This window comes from Phytophthora sojae (assembly GCF_000149755.1).
Source record: "Phytophthora sojae unplaced genomic scaffold PHYSOscaffold_1, whole genome shotgun sequence".
Taxonomy (NCBI): Eukaryota; Oomycota; class Peronosporomycetes; order Peronosporales; family Peronosporaceae; genus Phytophthora; species Phytophthora sojae.
In genome coordinates this window covers 11,788,562-11,814,378 of record NW_009258115.1, presented here as the reverse complement: position 1 = coordinate 11,814,378, position 25,817 = coordinate 11,788,562, and the positions used below count along the sequence as shown (strand labels likewise).

General features: G+C 54.3%; 13 protein-coding genes across 13 annotated transcripts; 9 read left to right on the top strand and 4 right to left on the bottom strand.

Annotated features, from left to right (window-relative positions):
* Positions 1 to 668: 668 nt before the first annotated feature.
* PHYSODRAFT_472276 (hypothetical protein) lies at positions 669 to 977 on the top strand (the record flags this gene model as incomplete). The annotated part of the gene is made up of 1 exon (XM_009519184.1): positions 669 to 977. A coding segment is annotated over one exon (309 nt), but the record flags the coding sequence as incomplete, so codon positions are not given.
* A 1,202-nt stretch (positions 978 to 2,179) lies between these two features.
* Positions 2,180 to 2,857, bottom strand: PHYSODRAFT_553285 (hypothetical protein; the record flags this gene model as incomplete). Its single annotated transcript, XM_009519183.1, has 1 exon — positions 2,180 to 2,857. One exon carries the CDS (start codon positions 2,855 to 2,857, stop codon positions 2,180 to 2,182), a length of 678 nt encoding a protein of 225 aa, XP_009517478.1.
* Positions 2,858 to 3,017: 160 nt separating this feature from the next.
* Positions 3,018 to 4,076, top strand: PHYSODRAFT_477416 (hypothetical protein; the record flags this gene model as incomplete). Its single annotated transcript, XM_009519182.1, has 3 exons — positions 3,018 to 3,173; positions 3,244 to 3,455; positions 3,533 to 4,076. The coding sequence occupies 3 exons, from the start codon at positions 3,018 to 3,020 to the stop codon at positions 4,074 to 4,076; spliced, it is 912 nt and encodes a 303-aa protein (XP_009517477.1).
* A 1,145-nt stretch (positions 4,077 to 5,221) lies between these two features.
* Positions 5,222 to 5,767, top strand: PHYSODRAFT_434778 (hypothetical protein; the record flags this gene model as incomplete). The annotated part of the gene is made up of 1 exon (XM_009519181.1): positions 5,222 to 5,767. A coding segment is annotated over one exon (546 nt), but the record flags the coding sequence as incomplete, so codon positions are not given.
* A 213-nt stretch (positions 5,768 to 5,980) lies between these two features.
* PHYSODRAFT_476618 (hypothetical protein) lies at positions 5,981 to 6,403 on the top strand (the record flags this gene model as incomplete). The annotated part of the gene is made up of 1 exon (XM_009519180.1): positions 5,981 to 6,403. A coding segment is annotated over one exon (423 nt), but the record flags the coding sequence as incomplete, so codon positions are not given.
* Positions 6,404 to 7,081: 678 nt separating this feature from the next.
* On the top strand, positions 7,082 to 8,235 carry PHYSODRAFT_310232 (hypothetical protein; the record flags this gene model as incomplete). The annotated part of the gene is given in 4 exon segments (XM_009519179.1): positions 7,082 to 7,307; positions 7,354 to 7,416; positions 7,507 to 7,780; positions 7,800 to 8,235. 4 exon segments carry the CDS (start codon positions 7,082 to 7,084, stop codon positions 8,233 to 8,235), a joined length of 999 nt encoding a protein of 332 aa, XP_009517474.1.
* A 979-nt stretch (positions 8,236 to 9,214) lies between these two features.
* On the top strand, positions 9,215 to 11,365 carry PHYSODRAFT_469619 (hypothetical protein; the record flags this gene model as incomplete). Its single annotated transcript, XM_009519178.1, has 1 exon — positions 9,215 to 11,365. The coding sequence occupies one exon, from the start codon at positions 9,215 to 9,217 to the stop codon at positions 11,363 to 11,365; it is 2,151 nt and encodes a 716-aa protein (XP_009517473.1).
* A 248-nt stretch (positions 11,366 to 11,613) lies between these two features.
* Positions 11,614 to 14,266, top strand: PHYSODRAFT_310230 (hypothetical protein; the record flags this gene model as incomplete). The annotated part of the gene is made up of 3 exons (XM_009519177.1): positions 11,614 to 13,235; positions 13,315 to 13,990; positions 14,066 to 14,266. The coding sequence occupies 3 exons, from the start codon at positions 11,614 to 11,616 to the stop codon at positions 14,264 to 14,266; spliced, it is 2,499 nt and encodes an 832-aa protein (XP_009517472.1).
* A 405-nt stretch (positions 14,267 to 14,671) lies between these two features.
* Positions 14,672 to 15,571, top strand: PHYSODRAFT_323615 (hypothetical protein; the record flags this gene model as incomplete). Its single annotated transcript, XM_009519176.1, has 1 exon — positions 14,672 to 15,571. The coding sequence occupies one exon, from the start codon at positions 14,672 to 14,674 to the stop codon at positions 15,569 to 15,571; it is 900 nt and encodes a 299-aa protein (XP_009517471.1).
* Positions 15,572 to 16,048: 477 nt separating this feature from the next.
* On the bottom strand, positions 16,049 to 16,288 carry PHYSODRAFT_435654 (hypothetical protein; the record flags this gene model as incomplete). Its single annotated transcript, XM_009519175.1, has 1 exon — positions 16,049 to 16,288. A coding segment is annotated over one exon (240 nt), but the record flags the coding sequence as incomplete, so codon positions are not given.
* Positions 16,289 to 16,341: 53 nt separating this feature from the next.
* PHYSODRAFT_433259 (hypothetical protein) lies at positions 16,342 to 16,515 on the bottom strand (the record flags this gene model as incomplete). Its single annotated transcript, XM_009519174.1, has 1 exon — positions 16,342 to 16,515. A coding segment is annotated over one exon (174 nt), but the record flags the coding sequence as incomplete, so codon positions are not given.
* Positions 16,516 to 17,025: 510 nt separating this feature from the next.
* PHYSODRAFT_472083 (hypothetical protein) lies at positions 17,026 to 18,621 on the bottom strand (the record flags this gene model as incomplete). Its single annotated transcript, XM_009519173.1, has 1 exon — positions 17,026 to 18,621. The coding sequence occupies one exon, from the start codon at positions 18,619 to 18,621 to the stop codon at positions 17,026 to 17,028; it is 1,596 nt and encodes a 531-aa protein (XP_009517468.1).
* A 2,290-nt stretch (positions 18,622 to 20,911) lies between these two features.
* PHYSODRAFT_323613 (hypothetical protein) lies at positions 20,912 to 22,507 on the top strand (the record flags this gene model as incomplete). Its single annotated transcript, XM_009519172.1, has 1 exon — positions 20,912 to 22,507. The coding sequence occupies one exon, from the start codon at positions 20,912 to 20,914 to the stop codon at positions 22,505 to 22,507; it is 1,596 nt and encodes a 531-aa protein (XP_009517467.1).
* Between the last annotated feature and the right edge of the window lie 3,310 nt (positions 22,508 to 25,817).

Here is a 25,817-nt window from a genome sequence, read left to right as displayed (position 1 = left end):
GGTGTGGATAATTCTCGTGTTGCAGATTTCCTTGGTTCATTTCGGTACGTCTATATCAAACATGCATGTAGTAGCAAAGTAAACGGAGCATGTCACTAACTGAGCGATTACGTTTAGGTATGGACTTCAGCTTTGAGTTCAAGTGGCTCACTTAAGACGCTTTTGTACTTGCTCTCGGCTGGGTTGATTCAACCAGCGCATTGATGACCTTGCGCCAATCTTCGAGGTGTCCGCGTCTTCAACCTCCGCACCTGTACGCGTCTCCGGGTATAGGTAGCCGTCTAAACCCCAACGAGTACACATACAAGGGCTCAGCGTTGTCATCAACCTTAGTCGCCGTGAGTTTTGTCGGATGAGTTTAGACTTTCATAAATTTCGGATAAGCATCCAAAACTTAACTCCGGAATTCGTAAGGAGTCTATTTTTGGAGCAATGCCACTTGAGCACCAACACCTGCAATTGAACCCCGGCAACTACAGCAAGCTAAAGGCATGCCGCAGGATGTTGTCACCCCATCTTCTTCTTCCCAGCGAGCTCTCAAGAAGTTTGCTTCCCCTCCACAAACATCCCGAATTCTGAAAACCGTCAGCACAGTATGGAACCACGCCAAGCTTTCTGGGCGTGGAAGATACTCTGCTTCGCCTCCACGGACATATCGAGTTCTGGAAATGATCAGTGCTCTATGGAAATACACCAAGATTTCCAGGCTTGGAGAATACTCATTTGAGCGCGTGGAATCTCTCGAGAGTTATTGCCAACACACATCGGTTGCACAAGTGGTGTTCGTCATTATGGTAATTCCAGTTCCCTCTCTTTTATTGAGTCTCTTGGTCGAATGCATTCCTCTTCAAGACCCGGCAGGTGGGTGGGAGATTAATGTTGGGGCGTACCTAAGATTTTGTTGCATTGTTTCGTCTGGGGCGTTAGGGTCCATCGTGCAGCTTCGAACGGTGATTCAAATCTCTGACTTGGCGACGATTTTAATTGTACTGGGGACTGGATGCGGATCGGTTGTCATGATGATAGCGATGGCAAGCCTCTGGGTATTCCCGATTCCTATGGGCATCAGCATCTTGGCACTTCCGGCCGTGATTTTGTTTGTACTACTCTTTCTACTACTTGCGAAGCACCAAGCGACAAGAACGTTACCGATTCCAAACAGAAACCTGAGACAGCCACTCTACCTTATCGCTGCTCAAGCGATTACCGCGATCATTTACACCTTTTTCAGCGTCATTTTCGAACGGTGTTCTTCTGCACAACGATTCGCGCTTCTCTTATTTCTCCCGGCGATGAAAATTATTCTGAAGCACCTAGTTGCCCATATGATGACCAGTAATCAAGACTCCATCCCAGCCGCGGTTGTCTTCACTGTGGGTGTTTTCAACAGTTTATACAGCTCAATCTGTATCCAAACGTCGGGCTCGTGGTTGAGTTTGTTTTTGATTATCGGACTAAACACCGTGCAAACGATCTTTTCTACACTAGAGATCAGTCGTGCTGCAAAATATTCTGCCTACTAAGCCGAAGACGCACAGCTATAATCCAGGCCACGCGAGTCGAGGTGTCTTCTATTCGCGCATCAATTACTGGTAGGAGCACTGCAAGACTGCTACATCCAGATCAAAGTACCGCTACCTCGTTGTCCAGTTCTTACGACGCTCACAAAAGAAAACTGTCGGCGAAAATATTGTTCCTCCTCGAGTATCAAGCGCTCGTTGGGTACACTCAAGCGTTCATCCCATGGATTTACGCAATCTATCTGACGGCTCTCGTTCAGATGCCGAGCTCAAAGTACTATCCCCACACTCGTTCTCTCACGTCGGAGCAGCTACAAAAAAGAATTGGAAGCATCGTCGCGTACTCAGCAACTCAAATATTGTCTCTCGCGTGGCTTCACTTGGTAGTGAAGCGCAAACTTGGGTTCTCACTGATGTACCAGCTGGCGTTTGTTTTAAAGACCGAGGTAGAGCAACTCCAAGGTCGCCTGTTGGTGTGGATCATTCTCGTCTTACAGATCTCTTTAGTACACTTCGGTACGTCTTATATGCTGTAGCACAGTAACTGAGGAACAGGGGTATCTCACTGATCGTATGACGACTCTTTAGGTATGGACTTCAGCTTTGAGTTCAAGTGGATTAAGCAATAGAAGAAACCGAATAGACTATCCCCCGTGGATTTACAAGTCGTCTCTTTCCTGGTTTGGTTTAACCAGCGGGTCAATGACCTTACGCCAGTCCTCAAGCTTCCACGACGAGTCTGCGTCTTCAAAGGGAACGCCGTTCAGCGTGTACTGCGGGGTGCCCGTGACCGTCCGCGTGCACGCATACTTCCACGTGACTCTGGTGTGCTGGTCCGCTTCGGTCCCGCCGTACCCCGTCATCCCCCTCTCCCACTGCTGGTCCGTCAGATCCGGGAACGTTTTCTGAGCCAACTGCTTCAGCTCGTTCGTGACTTGCACCGCGCTCTTGTCCTTCGTCGCCTTGTTCCAGAACTCCTCCTGGTGCTCGTACACCACTTCCAGCCAATTGGTGAAGTGGTCGTCGCCCAGCGCCGACGTGACCGTGAACACCGACTCGGCCGCAGTGAAGCCATGTTGGTGGAAGGGCAGCGGGAACAGCACCGCCTTGACGCGGACCTGCTCGGGCGCGTAGTGGTCCGCCAGAGCCTTCACCCCGTCGTACGCCGCCTTGCTGAAGGGGCAGAGCAGGTCAATGTACGTCTCCAGCTGCACCTTGGCCGATCCGCTGCCTCTGCCGATAGCGAATCCAGGCGCAGCACCGGGGATCGGCACCTGGGCCACACCCAAGTGCAGCAGCAGGAACGTGGTGAGCACGGTCAGCAGCGACGTCGCCATTGAGAGAGGAGATCTTGGATAATGACAACCAAAAATCAGATTATTGTTTTGGTTGTCAATGACAGATTTTGAAATCTGATTGGCTAATCCTATCAGCCAATGAGATGCGATGGTGAGATTATTTCAACTCGATCAGGAATCAGATCGGAATTCGACGGACATGGCACGCTGGACCCTTGTTGCGCGCTTCCTGCTGCTTGTCACGGCGCTTTACGCTGGTGTTGCCGCCCAGAGGATCCCCAGGAGGCCGCCTGGGTTCACGCTGGGAGGCGGCAGTGCTGATGCCGGCGTGCAGCTCGAGTCGTACATCGATTTGGTCCGGATTTTTGTCTGGTCACAAATAAGATCTGTAGATTTTTTAACGGAATATGTTTTGTTGGGGGCAGTTGTGTCCGGACAGCAAGTCGGCTTACCCGGGGTTAAAGAAGCTGGCGCAGCACTACGAGCCGGATGAGCTGCGCGTTCGCTTCGTGCTGTTCCCGTTGCCGTACCACCAGCATGCCTTCGCAACCGCTGAGGCGGCCTTCGCCATCACCACGACACTGGGGGACGCCAGCTTCACCAAGTGGCTCGAGACCATCTACGCCAATCAGGACATGTGAGATCTTGTGTCCTGCTACAAGTGTCCCAGTCGAGTTTATTTTCTTACTTTCAATGTGTATTTGGGTTTTTCAGCTTCTGGAACAAGGTGACGAAGGATTTGAGTCCGGTGCAAGTGGTGGCGAAGCTCAAGAAACTGGCACAAAAGACTTTTCCCTCTCTGACGGACGAACAATGGGACAAACTGATGACGGGGTACGGAGGAACGGATGTGGACGACCACACGCGCGAGTCGTGGAAGTACACGTGCTCCAGAGGCATGTCGGGCACACCCATGTATACTCTGAACGGTGTGCCTTTCGAGGCCGATGCGGACTGGACCTTCGACCAATGGTTCAAGGTTATTGACCCGCTCGTGAAGGCGAACAAGCCTGCTATGGACGTGCGCAGTGAGACCCAGATGGCGTGGAAGGATGTTCACTTGAGCGGAGTTCCTCGTGCTCAACCGGATCGAGACGTGATGCATCTGGTGCATTCTGGACAATGGACGTCTACCGCACAGGTGTGTGCAGGGATTGCCGGCGGAGCGAGAGCGTGCGAGTACGTGCCTGGCCGCGCGATGTGCTGCCAGGCACATGAAGCGTGCATCCTTCACGAAGGATGCGTGGCATTGCAATGAATTCAAGGGATCAATGCGGGCCGGTAACGACGTTTCCGTATTTTTTAAGGAAATTAAAACGTAGGAGCTGATCGATCAAATAGTGATAAAAATTGAGGCTACTATGCTACGAAACATTGGTTCGGGAATATGGCATTACACTCGAGAAAATGCTGCGGCCGCCCAGAAATGCTTCTACTTCGAAACCTAAAGCACACGCGAGGGATACGACTTCTACTGAGGATTCAGAGTGCTCGGGTAATAATGAGCCAGAAGTTGTCTCCAAGCGAGTGCATACTCGTGGCAAGAGTGACACCACGAAGTGCTCAAAACGGGTCCAAGGCAATGCTGGGCAGGCAAGTTTAAGGGACGCCGTGATAAGTGTCTGCCGTGAGCTTTACAAGATGGAGATCCAAGCTGGGGGTCCAGTTGCCATTAAATTCGGACCAACTTCGTGAGGCTCTTACCAACTACTACGCTCACTTCTATTCGGATCGAATGCGCCACTAACCGTAAGCCATTTGCCTCGGACCCAGCGTCATAAGTGCTCGACAAGCAGCACATATTACATTACATGTACATGGTAGGTATGTTAAAATTCGAACTTGCATTGTGTGAATTGCAATTTGCGAGTATCCATAGTCGGTTGTGGTTTTAGAGGTTGCGAAGGAAAACTTTTATTGAAGACACTGCAGAGGCCCTGCGGAAACTGTACAAGCTGGTAGCTCTAAATAGACAATAGACACCTGGCTCGAACGAGCTTCGTAAGGTGTTTTGCAATCTATCTATTCATGTCCATTTGTTGGCAACCACAAGCAGTAACTTCGTTAAAAGGAATGCGGACCATCGCTGTTGTTCCTCTTGATTCTTCTCACTCTTCGGAACGCCATAAATCGTCGTGGGTGAGAACAAATGCACTTGCTCTGTGGAGCTATATGCATATATCTCGGCTTGGAACTTACTCGACAGGGCGTGTGAGAGCTCTCGACAAGTACTGCTAACAAGCGTCCTTACTACGGACGATTTTGGTGATCACTCTTATACCGTGGCCCGCTGTACTTCTGGAAGTGCTTGTAGATGCTATACCACTTCAAGACCCGACTTTGGGGGTGAAAGCCAACTACGGACTGGTTTTTCGATATTTCATATCGCTGTCTTCTGCCGCGGCAGGCTCACTGTTTCAAGTTCGCTCAAGTACACCCGAGCTCTCACATCAAAGGATCCTGCTTGTAACGATTGGTGGGACTGCAGCTCTGGTACTCCTGGCAACAATGTGGGTGTTTCCTGTTCCATTTACGATACTACTCAATAGTTTCCTGGCTTCGGCAGTGTTTGTGGTACTTTTTGTGGTATCTGTCAAGAAAAATGCATCGACCATTGATCAAATAGTCGAGGGCTCGCTCAAACAAAAGCTGTATCTGATCATTGCCCAAGTACTGATTGCCACGATTTACATCGTCTTTAGCTTGGTTTTTACCAATTGCGCTTCTCAACAACGTTTTGAGCTCCTTCTTGCTTTACCAGTGATAAAACTCAGTCTCAAGCACGTGGTCGTTCGGCTTGTACAAGCTAACGAGGAGTCTATCCCCGCCGTGATTGCTTTCACGGTGGATGTGTTTAACGGATTGTATAGTTCAATTTGTATCCAGTCTTCTGGGTCCTGGTTGGCGTCCCTGGTGATCATAATAGTGAACTTTGGCTTCACGGTGTTATCGACTTTGAAGCTAATTCGAGCCGCAGATTCGTTCAATGGCACAGGCAAGAAAGGTGGTCCCACTATTGGGACCGAGGTGTCTGCCGTCAGTTGTCGCAGGCGCTCAAGTCTCCTGAGTAGCGCCAAGCTACGCATTCAAGTCCATGATGACCAACGCATAGGTGGTACCCCCATCGCACCACCAGTCCATTCGAGCGCGACTGCATCCTCCAAGCTGCTATTCCATTTGGAATATCGTGCTCTGGTCGGATACGTTGAAGCTGTTACCCCGTTGTTGTATACCGTGTACTTGGTCATCCTTTACCAGCTGCCAAACGCCAAGTATTACACTCATACACGCAGTCTAACCTCAGAGAAGCTACGATCTTCAGTGGAAAGTATTATCGCATACGCAGCAGCAGAGATGTTATCGCTGATATGGCTTCATTTCGTGGTAAAGCGCAAGCTGGGGTTCTCATTATTTTACCAGCTAGCCTTTGTGCTGGAAACTGAGACCGAGCTGCTCCAAGGCCGATTGTTTGTGTGGATTGTACTTCTCGTACAGTTCCCTCTCGTGCACTACGGTACGTTTATTGTGTGGCATGGAGCAAGGCGGATAACTGACTGGATTTCACGTTTCGTTTTGAGTGGATGAACCCGAACTCTAAGGGGTGAAAGAAGTATAGATGGCATCAATAATTTGGAGCCATTCCCAGGACTGGTTTAAGATCATTCTTATTGATCTCTTCACCGCGTCGTGTACGTGTTTTTGATCCTTTTAGCTCACATCTTCAAAGTCGAGGGCTCTAGAAATAAGGGTAGGTATGCGACTGCTACTCTACTTTTTGGAGAGATCGAGCGAAATCCAGATCTCGAGATACCATCGAACGGACAAAACTCTGTTATGCTGTGGCAATAGTTTTGGAGAATCAGGAGCCCTGAGCATAAACCACCGAACTTCAGATGGCAAGTACTGCAATTACGCAGCTGCGGAGTTTGTGATTCTGCTTCTTCAACAGCATTCTGAAGAAGCCGAAAATTGGTATCGTCTTGCTTAACCAACTGACATTTTTTGTTTGAGAACGCATCAAACTGTATTCAGGGCTATTTCCTGATTTGAATACTGCTAATCCTGGAAATAGACGCTGATCCCGTACACCTCCCCGAGCTAGCTTTCAAGTGTTATCTAGGTGTGGGCTAAAGTAAGTGCTTGAACATAGCAGCCTACTGCCACTGAGTTGTTCAACTTGAAGTTGTTCCTATACTGACTAGCCAATCATTTTCTTTGATCCCCATTTTACGCCGATAAGTTGTCAACGGTCTCAGCTCCGGAATGGATATCTTGCAGCACGCAGCAGTAGGGGCCGTCGTGGCTGGCGGTGGGTTGGCCACCGCACATAATCTACTTTCTCGGAGACTGAAGGCCCCGAGTTCGCTGGCTCTGTCGCTCGGGAGCTTCGTGGGCGTCTTCCGCTTGCTGGAGGCGACAGGCCGCAAGTTGGCAGCTCGAAACGGACGCCAGAACCCGAATAATGCGTCACAAGCGGCAGCAGTCGCTGGTGCTGCTGGACGCTGAGCGGAAGACGGTCGTCGTCTCCTACGCAGTTGTCGAGGCGGCATTGGGACTCATCCCGGACTTTACGTCACTCGCCGACGCCAAATACATCGGTACGACTCGTCCACTACCTTACACTGCTCAGACAGTTGAAGACTGATCCTAATGATGCCGTCTGTGCATGTATGTGTCTGGATGAGCAGATCTTCCGCTGGGGGCATTGGCGGCCGGGCCACTGATCGACTCGTGGATCTACCAGAGCGACGCCATCGCCAAGTCTCAGTTGGCGGCGCTAGACAGCTTCTGTCAGCTGCCGTCCAGTGTCCTGCACCGCATGCGCGACGAGATTCCGTCCGGGAAGTTGGTCTCGCGCTGCGACGTGTTCCACCGCGGCCGCACCTGCTCGCAGTTCCATCGCGACTACTTTGTCAAGGGCATGACGTTCGCCATTCGACTGTACGTGCCCATTTACGCCGTGTCGGTGCTCGCCCCCAAGTACAAGCGCTGGCTGTGGGGTCCGCGACCGGCCGCTGGTCGTGCGCTATCTGCGCACCTGCTGCTGCCTCACGATGCTGTACCAGGTGCCGCTGGGCTTCTCGTGCTTGTCGCCGAGCGACCGACATCGTGCGACCGTCAGGATGGCGGGCGCGCTGACCACGCTGGCCTTCCTGGCCGAGCACGAGCACCGTCGAGGCAGCGTCATGAAGGCCGTGGGGGTGTACACTACCGGCGCGGTGGCCGCTCGGATTGTGACTGCGTTGGGCATTTCACCCACGACCGTGAAGCTGAGCCAGCTCGTGCTGTTCCAGGCTGCTATGGCCATCATCTTCCAGCACGCGTCACCGGCCTCGTCTCGCTTGGCGCGAATGCTCTACGGATACATTGACAAGCCCGCTGCAACGAGGGACGACGCGCGCCACAAGAGGACGTGAGCTAATGAGCTCGACTAAGACACCGACGGAGCATTTGAGGGGCGGACCGACCAGCGTCGCGCGAAGAATTGCCGTAGACCCCTTCTCTCCACCAGAGCAGCACCTTCCAACGCCGACGCGCTCGACTCCACGTCAATTTGATCTGTGATCGCTACGGTGTAGGCGAGCAAGGAATAGAGACCATGGCTTCGCAAGTCTTGCAAACTACAGTAACTCCTTTGAGTTACTGTACTGTTCCTTACATACAAGGCGAGCAGAACTCGCAAACGGCCGTCGCGATAGACGGCAAGACCAGCGAAGATGGGGACGTTTGCCTACCTGCACTGCAAGTTGCAACCACGCGTGGACGAACTGGTTCTGCACATGACAGCAGTCAGGCAGATCGTCCGACGACACCATGAAGAAGCTTGCACAGTTGCAGAGTGGCATCTCGGGTCACCGCTGCATCAATGACCTGCCTCCGGTATCGCTTGACTGGCGGAGCTCTCTGCTCGAGATCAGAGCTAGCCATACCACGCTGCACAGCTACCATTGTAGCAACACCAACCTTGCCAACCAACCGAGCGCTGTAGCAGAGCCAAGCTCTGTTGCTTACGAGCTTCGGGCACCTGCGAGCACCAGCAGCCGGGGGCCACCCGAACACGTGTTCAGCCGGGAATATGACACGAGTGTCAGCAGGGTGGCCGGCGCGTGAGCCTCCACGCTCGGTACTGACATTACTGCGCAGCTCTCTATGGCCACTCGCACTGGCCTGCTCTCCTCGACTCCTGCCATGAGGCGCGGGTCGCTCCGGCCGCGCGTCGGCAGGAGGAGGGCGATAGAGCACGCGAACAGCATTTCCCCGCCGTCGTCGTGGTGACGACTCGGCTTTGGCGTGGTGCCGTTCGTTGCCCCACTGGCGCTTTCTCGGCCCGCCCGTCTCTGGAGAGCAGCCGGCGTCGTCCGCTTGACTGTCGGCCTCATTCCCCAAGACGCCGCCATGCTGCCCAGCTCTGCTGCCGACACGCAGATGCACAGCAGCTCCACGGCCACCACCAGCGGCTTGGGCGTGGCCACCAGCCCCGTCATGAGCCCCGCCTTGAGTCCCGCCTTGAACCCGGCCGACGCCGCGGGCGCCGCGTTCTGGGCCGCCGAGGGCGCGCAGTCCTCCATCATGTTGCCCTACATCCGCGACCACGCGGACAAGATGATCGCGCGCGTGCGGACCGAGGACCCGCGCACGCACTACATGGCGCTCAAGCAGGTGCACGACGTGTGTCTGTACCGGCGCATCACGCAGCCGCAGGACGCGCTCAACGCGGCCATGGCCAACGCGTCCACGTCTCCTCTGGGCGCGTCGCTCTCGTCGTCCTTCTCGTCCTTGGCGTCCACGTCGCGCCGCGGCCTGAGCATCACGGGGGACCCGACGGCATCGGCCGACGGCCACGTACCTGGAGACTACGAGTTCCGCGGCATCACGCGCGTGCCCGGCTGCGTCGACACGGTCGTGGACATCCTGGCCAGCGAGTCCGCGCGCGAGAACTACTGGGTCGCGCTCAACACCATCAAGGACGTCAAGGCGGCCGCGCTGCTCTCCAACGCGCGCCTGCGGACACAGAGCCACTCGACGTCGTCCTCGGTCACATCCGAGACGGACGGAGACACAACGGCCTACCCCCGCTGGAGTCGCAAGTACACGGCCGCCAAGTTCTCCAAGCACAGCGCGCACGTCATAGACTGCTGCTTCGCCGAGTACGCCACGAGGCGTACTGAGACCACAGCCGACGGCCACCCCAGACAGCGAGGATTCGTGTACCGCCGCTCCATCTCCGAGCACGCGCTGAGCAGCGCGTCTAGTGTGTCGGCCGAGCCGCTGGCCAAGGCAAGAGTGCAGGGAGCGACGCGGTTCTTCATCCGCGACTGGCTGTTCGACGTCATTGAGACGCAGGACCCGATGGTCTGCAAGTTGGTGCTGACCTGCTCGGCGTACGTCCCGACCGAACCCGGACGCACCCCTGCAATGTCCAGGTCGGAGTTCCGAGACTTCTGCACGGACTTGCTGGTGGGCGCGCGTCGAACGCTCACGCTCCAGTGGAAGGACCACGCGGCCCATGCAGGTATCCGTTCGTCTACATCCTGGCGCAAGGAGACCCGCTGCTGCAGTGTGTGCTCCGCCCAGTTCTCGCTGCTACGGAAGCGCCACACGTGCCGCTCCTGTGGGTCTGCGGTGTGCTCCAAGTGCTGCGTCAAGAATGCGCCTCAAGCCACAACTAACTTCAACGCGGACAGTGCACGCAGCGGCGGGTTCGGAAGCTCGATAGTGTCAGGGCCTAGAACGCAGCAGCGTGGAGGCCACAAGCGAGAGTGTCTGCTCTGCGTTCAGTTTGGCCCGGATGACGGCTTCACCGCAGCTCCCGTTCGTGGGAAAACCACTCGGCCCCGACACCTCTCGACGGCATCCATGGCCTCGATGGCCACGGCATTGGGACTCGCTGGTTCTACACGAGGCGGGACGGTGTATGACGTGGAGCAGGAAGAGACCGATCAAGTGCATCCGGACTTGGAGATGCGCTCCACCACGTCTGTATCTGGATCGAGGCGCAAGCACAGTCAGCACAGCATTGGTAGCGTCGGTAGCCAGCGCAGCATCAGCGGGCCGGACGATGAGGAGGACGAATCCGACGAGGACGTCCGGCCATACACACCGACGCTCGATCTTCGCGCCACTACGTCCAAGCTCCGAACAGCGTCCACCGATTCAAGTTTGAGCACGCGCAGCGCCCCCGGAATCGTCCTGCTGTCGGATCTGGAGACGCTGACGCTGTCAGGAAGTTTCCACCGCGCGGCCAGCATGTCAGCAAGAGCTTCGACCAGTCTAACGGCCAGTCTATTAGCGCGGTCCCCCGTCAGTGCGCGGCTGCCAGCCAAGTCAGCAGCTCCTACCCCCGCGATGTTGCAGACGGAACAATTGAAGCAGCGTCACGACCGAGCGGCCTCGGAGGATAACGTCCTCCTGTTCGCGGCCGCCAAGCCTCGCGTCGGCACGAGGGACGGACCGCAGGAGAGTAGCGCTAGTACGGAGGAGGACGAGGACGTCTACTCGGAGGACGACCTGGCCAACTTCACCCTCAAGCTGGAGGAGCAACCGTAGTGGTGAGGCGGGTCTTCATATTTCGTCGTCAGTTGTTTATTTAGTCGCGAGAGAGTCCAGCCCCAGCCAGCCCAGCCGCGACGCGAACCAAATAGCTAACAGTGGCCTTGACCTCACGCTCAAAACTTGTCCGACGTTGCAGAGCTGCGTTTGTCCATCTATTTTCAGGTCTTTGCAGCCGGAGGACGGAGCCATTCTCGGGGCTGTTGGTATTCCGTTTCCGTCGCGACGGTGCCGACCTCCGAGCCATGCTGTCCCGCAACCCGCGCGTCTCGAATGCGTCGGCCCAACATTTACGCATGGAGCTGGACGTCCTGGCCGAAGTGGAGTCGCGCGTGCAGCACCAGCGGTGGTGGTCTCTGAGGTTCGAGCACCCGGCCATGGAGAAGCGCTTCCAGAATTATCATGAAGAGTCTTCGCTGGATTCGAGCAAGTGGGCCTGCGGGATAACGCTGGGCTCGGCAACAGCGCTGCAGGCCGCCATTTTCTACGACGTTTTTGCTCTAAAGACGCACGACAAAACCCCTTGGACGTTCGTCTACATCGCGGTGGCTGGGAATGCGCTGTTACTTGTGCTTTGGAGCATTTTCCTGTGGACATCACGACGCGCTGGTAGACTTGGAGCCTACTTCCAACTGTTGCTGTTCGCGCTCGGACTGAGCATGTTGATGCTTATTCTCGTTATTGGTCTGCCGCTTGCAGCGTATGAGACCCGAGTCGATAGTACGGAGACGAACTCGACGCTGTTGGAGGAGCTGGACGACGCTCAGAAAGCGCACGATGTCACTCGGACTTTATTTTTCCTGCTGATACTGTTGGGAGCTATTGCCACGACGTGGTACGCTCAGTTCCTCATTTACTGCATTTTGGCCACCTGTACCGTGTTGGCACTCGGAGGGTGGATCATCGGTAGCTCCAGCTACCTTCGACGTCAGTGGCATCTCATCGTCCTATTCATCGGTAGTTTATTTCTTCTCGGGCGTGCTCTCTACTGTGAAGAGCGCGCGATGCGCCACAAGTTCCTGCGTGTACGCCACCTCATGCTTGAAAACCTCAAACTTTCTCGGCAAAATTCCGTCATGCACCAGCAACTCAGTTGCCATGTCGACGCTGTTGGCATTGGGCACGGCCACGGACTTCGTGACGACGAGCCGCGCGCCTCGAGCCCCAGTTCTGGACGTCAAAGTATCCCTAAGCCACAAAAGCATAAGGTTCGACCGAGTAATTTGCAACCAGTTCGTGAGCCGCCAGCTATTGGTGAAAGCTGGATGGAAAATGTGCTGCGGAGCTTGAGCCAGCTCCGGCATAAACTTGAAGGCGATGAACAAGCTACCAGCGAGCTGGACTTCGTGCTGCAGACGCTGACTTCCGAGCATGATCTCTTTCTGGACACGTGGTCCCGCCAACGTCGTGTGCCCACCAGCAACGGCACGAATGAAAAGGCTGATACAGGTTGGCTATCGCTGCTCGAGGAGAAGCGCAATCGTCGTCGACGAACTGACGCAAAGCAGCAGCAAGTCCAGTCTCCCATGGCGTTTTTGGCGAAGTCTCTACGACGGACGTCGTCAGGGTCGCGTCTGACGGTGCTCACGCTGCTGGAATCCTTTCTCGCACCACACACGGATGTCGATGCGAGTCAACAGAAAGTATGGACTGCTGACGAATTGCTCGCGCTTTCCGCTACTTCACAAGAGCTGGATTTGTTTGCATTTGCGCACGTGTGTACCTTACCGCTAACGACACTGTTACTTTCGACTCTGGAGAGCCAACGCGTATTTGGTACACTTCCACTACGCGTGGAGAGCGTCACCGATTTTGCTCAAGAGATTGAAGCTCGCTACCAGTCGAAGAACCCGTATCACAACGCACTGTACGTCTCTCTGCCATGTCCACAGTATTTTTACGGTTCACTTTACTTATCTTTGATCTACTTTCACTAATAACGACAGACATGCAGCTTCAGTCGTTTGGGATGTGAACTACTTCCTTCGGAAGCTCGAAGCCCCTAAATTGGCTCCTGTTCAACTCTTCTCAGCGCTGGTGGCCGCTGCCATTCATGACGTCAATCACCCTGGAGTAAATAACGCCTTCCTCGTAGCCACTACGGCGCCTTTGGCGATCAAATACTCCGATGATTCCGTGCTGGAGCGGATGCACCTAGCTGAAGCATTTCAAATCTGTACGAAAGATGGTTGTGACATCTTCGAGGCATTTCCACAGGAGCTGCGTCGACAAAGCCGATTGCAAATTATCTCGATGGTGCTCGCTACTGATCTCAGCGGTCATCTTACTCACGTGAATCGGCTCAAGAGCAAACTGTACGCGGTGCACCCTACGCCTTCAGACTTATCGATCAACGGAGAAGAGTCCAGTGATGTTGCTGCTACGCCCGGTTTACTTCTCCCTGATGAGCTCGTACTGCAGACTCTAATCATGATGGCAGACCTCGGCCACGCAATGAAGTCGTTCCCTCTTCACTTGGCGTGGTCCGAGCGGGTGGCTGAGGAGTTTTACCGCCAAGGCGACACCGAGCGGCAGTTTGGACTGACGATCTCACCGCTTTGCGACCGAACTACGGGCGTCGAGCGCTTTGAGAAGAACCAAATTGGATTTATCGAGTTCGTGGTGCTCCCGCTGTATACCGCTGCGCGCGACCTTCTCCCCCTGGAAGGATTCGACGAGGTAATCGGGAACGTCCAGCAGAATGCTGCAACATGGGAAAAGCGTGCTCAAGCTAAGGCTGCTGGAAGTGATGCGATACCGACTTCTCCTTCAGGTACAGCTTTGGCAATCCCCGCAACGATTGTAGAGGGGGACCTAGGCGAAGAAGAAGCTGAGAGCTTCGCCGAAATTGTTGTTGACGTGGGTACCGATTCAAAGACAAAGACGAGTAGTGAATAGTGAGGAGGAATGGCATAGACGCATACGATAGATGAATACTTAAGTAATAGACGACAAACGTTTTTACTACCTTTGTGTGTGTGTGTGTGGTGGGGAGGATAATTGAAAAGGTTTGTACTCAAAGTACCATACCACATCAATTTGTAGTAACTTGTCTAGTATGAATGAATGAATAAATGAATGAATATGGACAGATAAACGAGCAGGTGAAGACACCCTCACGCCTGCATTGGTGTAACACCTGCGCTCAAGTTGTTCTGAAATCGAGAGATCACTGCTGTTGTTCGCCACAGATTGGGTACTCACAAAATATGTATGTTACACATTTACTCACCAAATTAAGGTCCAGTTACTCAAATTGCAGCTTCGTGGCTCGAATTCAAAGCAACGAAACCATTTGGCAAAATGCCACGTCGTTTCAGCAACGAGGTCGTGTCCGAGCGCGCCCGGTACGAGCACGTATCGAGCCATGCGTCTGTGGAGGAAGTGCACATCGCCGTGCACTCGTACGACATGTTTCAGTACGTGGTGTCGTACAATTACGGCAATTTGGGCGTCGGGAAGGTCTTCCGCTGCGTCTCGCACGAACAGTGCCCCATTCGGCTGCGCATGGTCCAAGTTCGCGACGAGGAGGAAGAAATTCCAGTAAGCTATCGCCTAGAAGTTTCCAGGGTTCACGGTACTACACTCGCCAAGAAGAAACCCGTGGGTATTGTCCTGTGCCTGAAGGCGGAGGTCGACGCCCTGCTCAAAACTGGTTCCACCACCAAAACGTGCCAGGAGATTCTCATTAAAAAGTATGAGGGTCAACCGGAGATGTTGGCGAAGATCCCCGACGAGGAGCAGCTCAGTAACCGTCGCGTGACTCTGGTGAAGAACGGGGTCGTAGCCAAAACGGGCCGCTGGAAGCGAGCGCGAACTCCAAGTGTCGAGTCGGAGATTTCGGAGGAAAGAATGGGAAGAGACAATGAGGTGGAGGAGAAGGTGCAGCATGACGACGGCGAAGCGGATGATCACTTTGACAAGACCAAGCTCATGAAGGAGTTTGCGGCGTTCCCAGCACGTCCGGTGCTTTGGAACGTGCTCAAGGTCAGGTACATCGACGACAAGAACGGCTCGATGGTGACGCAGTGGCTGACTGGCCAGGTGATCGGCTGGGAAACGGGTGAGCACAAGCCTGCCAAGTGGATGGTGCGCTTCACCGACGGCGAAAAGGGCCGACTGGAGCTGGAAGAGCTAGTGACTATGATCCGAATGTCCGTGCGACTGGGGCTGAACGTCACAGGCCGCCCTCTCGATATTTAGATGGCCTACGGTAAATATCTGAGCACTATCGACTTTACCATTCCATGAGTCCTGATAGGGGGGGCAAGCTCACAAGGCTAGCTTCTTCAACAGTAGCGATTTATCGCCCATCAACCGTAACATGCATGTGTTACTGCAAGGTTTGTACGAATACAGTCGGCATGCGAGAGCTGAGCATCTGCTGTTCTGTTTCTTCATGATTTTACTTTGACATCACTGCTTCGAGTATGTATGAGACGTATTATGCTGTGCTCCTCAAGTCATTTGATCATCGCCTACGACAAAAGCACAGTTGATTCGATCAGCATAACTTCTGCGGGCTAAGGAGATATACGCGGTAATAAGCAAATTTCATATGCATGAATGAACAAACCTGGTGCCACGATGCCTACGTCGAGGCGGAATTAAAACCAAAATCCGCACCTTTAAAACAACTGTAAGCTACAAGATCCATCGTGCATTCGTAAAGAAATTCCACATACCGAAGTGTACCAGCGGGAGCTGAAATAGGATAACAATCCATGTGATCAACCGACCTTGTAGCGATCCCACCTCTGTCTCCAGCACGAACGCGAGCTGGTGCAGCAGTGACAATCCGAGCTTGCGCCTCACTATTATTTGAAGTGATACAAGAGAGAGCAACTCCGTCAACACATACGCCACGATGCTCGATAGGGTCGTTTGCAGTTGGCCAAGTGGAAGTTCACGAGTGTACGGGCAATTGATGGTCGAAGCTGGAAGGGAGACCCAGCTGCACCGGAGGCAATGGCGATCCAGAGCCGAACCCACGCGCCATAGTTTCTTTTCCACCCATCGATCGGATCCTGCAGCGGAATACTTTTTGTTATGATTGCCAGGAGCAAGGCGGGGCAAGGCATGAGTACAACCGAAATTGCTCTTAGAAGAGATGTGCGCCGGCAATATGAATTGAGTTTCTTGAGTTTCAACCGAAATTGCTCTTAGAAGAGATGTGCGCCGGCAATATGAATTGAGTTTCTTGACACGTTCGGTGGAATATTTTCCAAGACTCGAAATCTTCACGCGTCTTCGAAGCTTTTGTGCACGCTGGAGTATCCGTGTCGCTCGAGAAGGAGCCACTGCACCGGGAACAGAGTGGTGATCGGGGGCAACAGCGTTTATTGGCATCTGTTTTCGCAACTGTTGAGCGGTGTTGTCTTGCACGAAAGGCCCAACAGAAAATATGCCGGCGATAACACAAATAGAATTAACCTCCGTAAATAGAATTAACCTCCATAAAATGGTCACTCAACCCATAGCTACCGTGAACGCTAAATAGTGCGACGTGCAGTCAAGCTTCACTTCCTTTAGTAACTCAAACTTGCCATTTAAAGCTCGCACTGCTACATGATTCAGAAAACTTTCGCTACTTGTACGCAAGCAGATCGGACTTGCACCGCGTTTTCCTTGTCGTGGCGTGGTATCGCCAACCGCTTTCAAGTCACGGCGGCGCCAGGTGTGTGAATCGCCTTGTAGCTTGGTTCCACGTCGTCTTCCTTCGCGACGCCGTCCTCGTCCAGCGAGCTCAGCTCCTCCAGCGTCAGGTTCTTGGTCTCGGGCACCCAGAAGGAGAAGAGCAGGCCGAAGAAGCAGCACGCCGCGAAGATGTAGAGCACGCCCTTGAAGCCGAACGAGCCCTTGGCGATCACCGCGAAGCACTGCGCGGCGATGATGGCGCCCACCTTGCCCGAGGCGGCGGAAATGCCGTGGCCCGTCGAGCGCACGGCCGTCGGGAAGACCTCGGCCGGGATGATGAAGGTCGTGGCGTTGGGGCCGAAGTTGAAGAAGAACTGCGCGAACGAGTACATGACGACGAAGACGGCCGTGCTGTCGGTCTTGAGCTCGTCGAGGAAGATGGCCATGAAGAGGAAAAGCAGTGTGAGCAGCGAGAAGCCCATGTACTGGATGGGCTTGCGGCCCCACTTGTCCACGAAGTAGACCGTGAACCAGTAGCCGGGCACCGTGCCGGCCAGGTTGATGATGGCCGTGCCCACGGATCGGTTCCACAGGTCGTCGTAGATCTTCTGGTTGCCCGTGGACGTGGCGCTGCCGTAGCCGATGATCTCGAGCACCACGGACGTGTTGAGCGACGTGCCGTAGTAGCCGATGTCCAGGAAGAACCAGGCCGCGGCACAGCCGATGAGCACCTTGAGGTGGGCCCACTTGTTGAAGTAGTTGCGGAACGAGTACGAGAAGTTCTCGAAGAAGCCCGACTTGTCGTCGCCGGTGTGGCTGTACATGTCGGAGGTGAGCTTGTCGGAGGCCAGGAACTGGGTGGCGGCGCGCGCGCCCTCCTCCGTGTCGTTGAGCACGTCCATGGCGTACCGCGGCGTCTCCGGGATCTTGAGGCGCCAGTACACGGCGGCCAGCGCCGGCACCGCTCCGAAGGCTGCGAGCGTGCGCCAGCAGTAGCCGAGCGACGACGCGCCGTTGTCGAGGATGCTGTCCTTGGCGGCCGCCAGCACGATGATGGCCATGACGGCGCCCGCGATGATGCCGAGGCCCTGCATGGCGAAGACGGTGGCGATCATGGTGCCGCGGCGCTTGGACGACGCGAACTCGCTGGTGATGACCGCGGACACGGGGTAGTCTCCGCCGATGCCGACGCCCAGCACGAAGCGCCAGATGCTGAGCATGATGAGCAGGTTGTTGCCCTCGCCGTTCACGGGCCACGACGCGAAGGCGCACAGCAGCGCGCCGCCGATGAGCACCATGAGCTCAATGCCGTAGATGCGCTTGCGGCCGAGGATGTCGCCGAGGATGGCGAAGGAGATCTGGCCCACGGCGTTGCCGTAGGACGACGCGGCCTTGACCCAGCCGTCGGCGCGCGACGAGAGGCTCGACTTGCCGAAGTACTCGTAGGCGATCATGGGCACCATGAGGCCGATGACGAAGTTGTCGTACGAGTCGACGAAGAAGCCCGAGCCGGCCACGAGGATGGCCTTGACGTGGGCCTTGGAGAACTGCGCGTTGTCGAGCGCGCTGAGCGCGTCGAAGCGCTTGTTGGTCGGGGACTGCAAGGCCTCGACCATCGTGTCTGCTGGCCGTGCTCGCTCTTGGCTGTGATGGTGCGACGCAGAATGGAGAATGTACTGGAAATTAGGGCGTCGAGCTTCTCGAGAGCTCGGTACATTTATCTACCAGCCAAAGCGGGCCGCCCGTGTCAGTGAGTCGGGCAGGCGGTGAGGCGGGTAGCGACATTGGGTTGGGCCCATCGCCGCGCGGTGAAGTCTTTCGTCCACGTTTGCGAAGGTAGGTGCATATATCGTCGTGAATGCAGCAACGCTGGGATTCGGCTGCTGCCGGGGCCTTGACTAGCGCTGTTGCTCGTGTGCGACCGAATCTGCTGGCTGTTATACGGAACCCGTGGACCAGTGGAGTCCCTCGCGGTGGTCAGATGAGGATGGCCGTCTTCCAGGCAAGATTCGCCTCGCGCGTGATCGCAGTCACGCCCCAGGTTCAGACGAGTGGAGACCTTCAAGGTGCACTAGCATGGCGAATTAGGGTCCTTGCGAATCTCGAGCCCAGTGGGACGCGTTTCGCTGAGTTTTTTTAGCCTTGGACTCGCTGTGCAAGTCACCGATAAATGCGCCAAGTTGCTCTGCCAACCGGTTGCTCCAGCTTGGCACTTGGCAGTTTGGCGAGGATGACAATGGCGCGGTGCCCTTGCAGCAAGCCTAGCTGCCAGTTCGAGCCGTAAGGAGTTCAACTGAGATTAAAAGCGGATTAATGGTGCGTACAGATTACGGGCATGGACTGGACATGGTGGTTACTTAGCGGAGTAATATCACGCTCCCCCCCCCGCACAAAATCCATCGCGCGCAATTTCCTATACTTTTGCCGGGTGAAGATGCGGTGACAAGGAGTCCATCTTGGTCACGTACTTGAGCTCTACATGAATGCACGCAACGAATGCGTGGGGGCGACACTCGCCGTGAAGTGTTACACCGCGCCGCGTACGTATCGATTTGTGTAGTTTTGGCTAAATCTGCTGTCTTCTCACATGCTACAGAATAATGTTTGTAAAGACAATTGACAGGCGCCAAAATGCCCCCCCTATTGTCCTACTTGATAACAGCTCTGCTCAGACTACATGTATACTGTAAACGCAAAGGCAACGGCATCTCCGCATCAGTCGGTCCAACGAACAAAACGAAAGTGCTGAGCGGGACTTCGAAGTACGAAAATCTGAGGCCAACCCTAAACCACAAGCACAGGAAATATGTCGCTGTATGCTCCCCGAACAGAATCAAGATTCAACTTACCGTACACAGAGCCTCACCAGCAAGGTTCATCCTTCAAACCACTCGCGCTGCAACATCCTGATAACTCTCGGTGTGCATGGCCTCCAATGCGTTTCCTCGGGTACCCTCAACAATGATTCAACCACCAAAAGCATCGGAAACTAACTCCATCTCTATGCAAATATCGCCCCCACGCATTCGTTGCGTGCATTCATGTAGAGCTCAAGTACGTGACCAAGATGGACTCCTTGTCACCGCATCTTCACCCGGCAAAAGTATAGGAAATTGCGCGCGATGGATTTTGTGCGGGGGGGGGAGCGTGATATTACTCCGCTAAGTAACCACCATGTCCAGTCCATGCCCGTAATCTGTACGCACCATTAATCCGCTTTTAATCTCAGTTGAACTCCTTACGGCTCGAACTGGCAGCTAGGCTTGCTGCAAGGGCACCGCGCCATTGTCATCCTCGCCAAACTGCCAAGTGCCAAGCTGGAGCAACCGGTTGGCAGAGCAACTTGGCGCATTTATCGGTGACTTGCACAGCGAGTCCAAGGCTAAAAAAACTCAGCGAAACGCGTCCCACTGGGCTCGAGATTCGCAAGGACCCTAATTCGCCATGCTAGTGCACCTTGAAGGTCTCCACTCGTCTGAACCTGGGGCGTGACTGCGATCACGCGCGAGGCGAATCTTGCCTGGAAGACGGCCATCCTCATCTGACCACCGCGAGGGACTCCACTGGTCCACGGGTTCCGTATAACAGCCAGCAGATTCGGTCGCACACGAGCAACAGCGCTAGTCAAGGCCCCGGCAGCAGCCGAATCCCAGCGTTGCTGCATTCACGACGATATATGCACCTACCTTCGCAAACGTGGACGAAAGACTTCACCGCGCGGCGATGGGCCCAACCCAATGTCGCTACCCGCCTCACCGCCTGCCCGACTCACTGACACGGGCGGCCCGCTTTGGCTGGTAGATAAATGTACCGAGCTCTCGAGAAGCTCGACGCCCTAATTTCCAGTACATTCTCCATTCTGCGTCGCACCATCACAGCCAAGAGCGAGCACGGCCAGCAGACACGATGGTCGAGGCCTTGCAGTCCCCGACCAACAAGCGCTTCGACGCGCTCAGCGCGCTCGACAACGCGCAGTTCTCCAAGGCCCACGTCAAGGCCATCCTCGTGGCCGGCTCGGGCTTCTTCGTCGACTCGTACGACAACTTCGTCATCGGCCTCATGGTGCCCATGATCGCCTACGAGTACTTCGGCAAGTCGAGCCTCTCGTCGCGCGCCGACGGCTGGGTCAAGGCCGCGTCGTCCTACGGCAACGCCGTGGGCCAGATCTCCTTCGCCATCCTCGGCGACATCCTCGGCCGCAAGCGCATCTACGGCATTGAGCTCATGGTGCTCATCGGCGGCGCGCTGCTGTGCGCCTTCGCGTCGTGGCCCGTGAACGGCGAGGGCAACAACCTGCTCATCATGCTCAGCATCTGGCGCTTCGTGCTGGGCGTCGGCATCGGCGGAGACTACCCCGTGTCCGCGGTCATCACCAGCGAGTTCGCGTCGTCCAAGCGCCGCGGCACCATGATCGCCACCGTCTTCGCCATGCAGGGCCTCGGCATCATCGCGGGCGCCGTCATGGCCATCATCGTGCTGGCGGCCGCCAAGGACAGCATCCTCGACAACGGCGCGTCGTCGCTCGGCTACTGCTGGCGCACGCTCGCAGCCTTCGGAGCGGTGCCGGCGCTGGCCGCCGTGTACTGGCGCCTCAACATCCCGGAGACGCCGCGGTACGCCATGGACGTGCTCAACGACACGGAGGAGGGCGCGCGCGCCGCCACCCAGTTCCTGGCCTCCGACAAGCTCACCTCCGACATGTACAGCCACACCGGCGACGACAAGTCGGGCTTCTTCGAGAACTTCTCGTACTCGTTCCGCAACTACTTCAACAAGTGGGCCCACCTCAAGGTGCTCATCGGCTGTGCCGCGGCCTGGTTCTTCCTGGACATCGGCTACTACGGCACGTCGCTCAACACGTCCGTGGTGCTCGAGATCATCGGCTACGGCAGCGCCACGTCCACGGGCAACCAGAAGATCTACGACGACCTGTGGAACCGATCCGTGGGCACGGCCATCATCAACCTGGCCGGCACGGTGCCCGGCTACTGGTTCACGGTCTACTTCGTGGACAAGTGGGGCCGCAAGCCCATCCAGTACATGGGCTTCTCGCTGCTCACACTGCTTTTCCTCTTCATGGCCATCTTCCTCGACGAGCTCAAGACCGACAGCACGGCCGTCTTCGTCGTCATGTACTCGTTCGCGCAGTTCTTCTTCAACTTCGGCCCCAACGCCACGACCTTCATCATCCCGGCCGAGGTCTTCCCGACGGCCGTGCGCTCGACGGGCCACGGCATTTCCGCCGCCTCGGGCAAGGTGGGCGCCATCATCGCCGCGCAGTGCTTCGCGGTGATCGCCAAGGGCTCGTTCGGCTTCAAGGGCGTGCTCTACATCTTCGCGGCGTGCTGCTTCTTCGGCCTGCTCTTCTCCTTCTGGGTGCCCGAGACCAAGAACCTGACGCTGGAGGAGCTGAGCTCGCTGGACGAGGACGGCGTCGCGAAGGAAGACGACGTGGAACCAAGCTACAAGGCGATTCACACACCTGGCGCCGCCGTGACTTGAAAGCGGTTGGCGATACCACGCCACGACAAGGAAAACGCGGTGCAAGTCCGATCTGCTTGCGTACAAGTAGCGAATGTTTTCGGATTCAAGCAACAGCATGGTAATTACAAGTTTAGTTTACCAAATGCACTACAGGCAACCCGGAGCGTTGCTCCGGGAGGGTACACAGGTCGACGAATAGTTTCATGGACGATGATAACGGATAACAATTGAGTAAATCCCAAAGTTGTGTTGTTTTTAATCCTTAAAAGCACTACCAGCCCAACTCTCTAGTTGATTCTAATATACTGCGCCTGATTCGCAGCCGCAGCATCTGCCCGAGAATGCGTACTTGAACAAATAGTTGCACACATCGAAGTGTATCGATACGGAAATGATGTTTCAGCCAAACCTTTGTGAGGCTGGTAACCAGCAAGCCCCGCTCTTCTTTATCATGGTGGGTTCTCAGGAACCGAAAGTCACCAATTGAGGTTGCCTCGTCTGATGAGGCCATCGGTGACATAACATCCTGGTCAGCGTCCAATGGCTGCGTTGGCGCCAGCAACGAGAGAGCTATTTCATTCATTTTGCGGGTAAGGTATACTGCGCTCATTTTTGTACTATGTCTTGTGCTACAGTAACGATCAGACGAGAGAGCTACAGTAGCGGAACGAAAAAGAGACGCATGGTGCACTGATCTTGACCTTTTAACTTGAGGATGTTAGCTAAGTGACAATAATGATCCTCAATTCAAAAACAAAACAAACAAACAAGCTTTTAACTTGAGGGCTTGGGGGTAAATTGTGGGATGAGGAATACGCTAATGGGCCAATTCCTTGAAAGTGGTCGCTTCAACGCAGGGAAAAAATGTCTTCTTCAAACGAACGATGCTCGTGTCACCGTCGAGTTGAGCTGATTGGTTTGGCAACAGACACGAGGTAGGCATCTTCGGCTAAGAGTGATTGGGTATTGAGCAAATTGACATGTAAAAAATGCAGCCTGCACCTAGACAAGTCATGTTGTTCATCTTCAGCTAAGCTTGGTCGATTATGGCGCAAATTGATACGCCTTCAGCGAAGCCATGACGCTCTCATAGTGTACTAGAGCGTCCGTAAGTGTTTGAATGCAGGTTTTGGATAATAATAAACGATTAGTATCAACCTTTGGTAAATAATGTGCATAAATCTTAGCATTTATCGACGGGTACCCGATTCGGGCAGATATTAGCTTAAACATTACAATTAAGAAAGAGAGACCCGGTTTGGTACCCGGTTTTGGAAAGTTACAAGTTTTTTGCCGGGGCCAAGCACAGCTCTTCGACCTGTGAATAGGCAACCCGGAGCGTTGCTCCGGGAGGGTACACAGGTCGACGAATAGTTTCATGGACGATGATAACGAGTGGTTATCTCCCTAGGGCTAGGCCTTGTTATACTTGATCACACTATAGAATGGGGACGACGTCCCTCCCAGCAGGTAACTTCTCGTTGATAGCAAAAAATAGTCCATAAGGCAAATTGTGCTAGAGGGGCGCTATGGAGCCACCGGGACTACAAGTCGAGCTCGATGAAAGCGCTAATGCAACGTTAGACCGCTGCCGCGAGGCAAGGCCTGCCAACACAACCCGCGCGTACGCGCCCAAGCAAAATGAGTTTAAGGCTTGGTGTGATCGAAAGGGCTTTCACGAAACTACGCGCTACCAAGTGACTGGAGCCAAGATGCACCTGTGTCTTAGTGAGGAAGTCTTAGATTGAGAAGTCCGTGTGAAGAACGCAACACGTAAGGTCGGCGTGGCGACCGTGGAGATGTACGTGAACGCGATTTCTGACTTGTACAACGACCAACAGAGCAGAGGAGTAAACACGCATCCGCATCCGAGAAACGCTCTCATCAAAGCGCTTTTGACGTCTTTCAAGCGCGAGAAACATGAAAAGAATAAGCGGGAGATCGAGGTGTTGGATCTTTGCTGGACGGCTACTGTACAACTGATGATTTGGTGGCAATCTCTCGCTACTATATGAACGGCAGTGACTTACGGAACAGAATAAGCCATTTTCTGTGTCATTCATGTTTATTGGGAGGCGAGTCTGCCCGCAATTTGGAGCTACCTGATTTGTTCAGCGTGGAGCTCGAGCACGAGGGTTTCACGGAGTGCCATGCCCTCGTGATGATCATGGAACAGGGGAAGACTAACCAGTATGGACGCCGCGAATTTGGCTCGTGCATCCGACACCGCAATGTCGAGGTTTGCCCTATCGGTGCCCTTGGTCTGTACCTCTTTTTCCGATGGAGTGTTCAACTGGAGGCTGTTCCTAATTTTCTGGAGCCTGCTCTGTGGTACAACGTCAAAGTTCTCAAGGCAGGAAAAATAACAACAAAAGCAATGACATACCGAGCACATTACGACGCTACCGTAAAATTCTTTTCCACCCTTGGTCTGCACTCTAAAGCTAAGACCCACGCTGCCCGAGGATCTGGATCCAGAATGGCTGAGCTAGCAGGAGCAACAGAGTCACAGATTAGACGGCTTGGGCGCTGGAATGCTGGAGCCATGGAAGGGTGTTACCTGACGGCTTTGCCTCGTGACGCCATGCGCTCACTCGCTGGGTTTCCCCCGGACCGGCGTTCGTTCCTCCTGATAGCCTGCAGCGCGAAGTGTTCCCGTTTGTCGAAAACTACATGGCTGCATACGTAAAACAGTCAGCGCCTTACATATCAACTGGTGGGGGTTTGGAATTACTACTGTACCTTCGGGTGGTCGTCAGTATATAGCCGGAACGGGTCATTGTGTCCACTCTCATTTTCTCCCGATATAAGAACACTCTGGTACCCATTCCTCTAACCACAACCACAGCTTGCCCATTTTCTCTTCAACACTTTAAAACTCTCCAGAACACTTCTTATCCTCCTTAGATTAAAAGAGCACTTCTCTACTTCCCACGATATCCAAACATCTTCTCGTTAAGTAAAAGCTTAGAGCAAAAAAAGAAGTCCTCATGGATTTTCTAAATTTCAGAATAATCTCTGAAATTCAGAATTTATTGGAAAATTCAGATTTCAATAAGTCATCAATTTGTGCCTACGTCTGAGTCTCGCTCAATAGTCATTGCTATCTTAAGGGAAATTTAATAATATATAGGATACGATGTGCAATTACCTAACTAAAGACGGAATCATATGCAAGCTGTCGCCGAAGAAAGACATTTGTCATATGCATCGGAAGTATTCGATTATCGATCACAAAAGTAATGAGATTCGAAACTTGAACAAGTCAATCGCGAAGGCGAAGATGACTAACAAATCGCTACGCAGTGAAGTTAGCCATCTCAAGGAT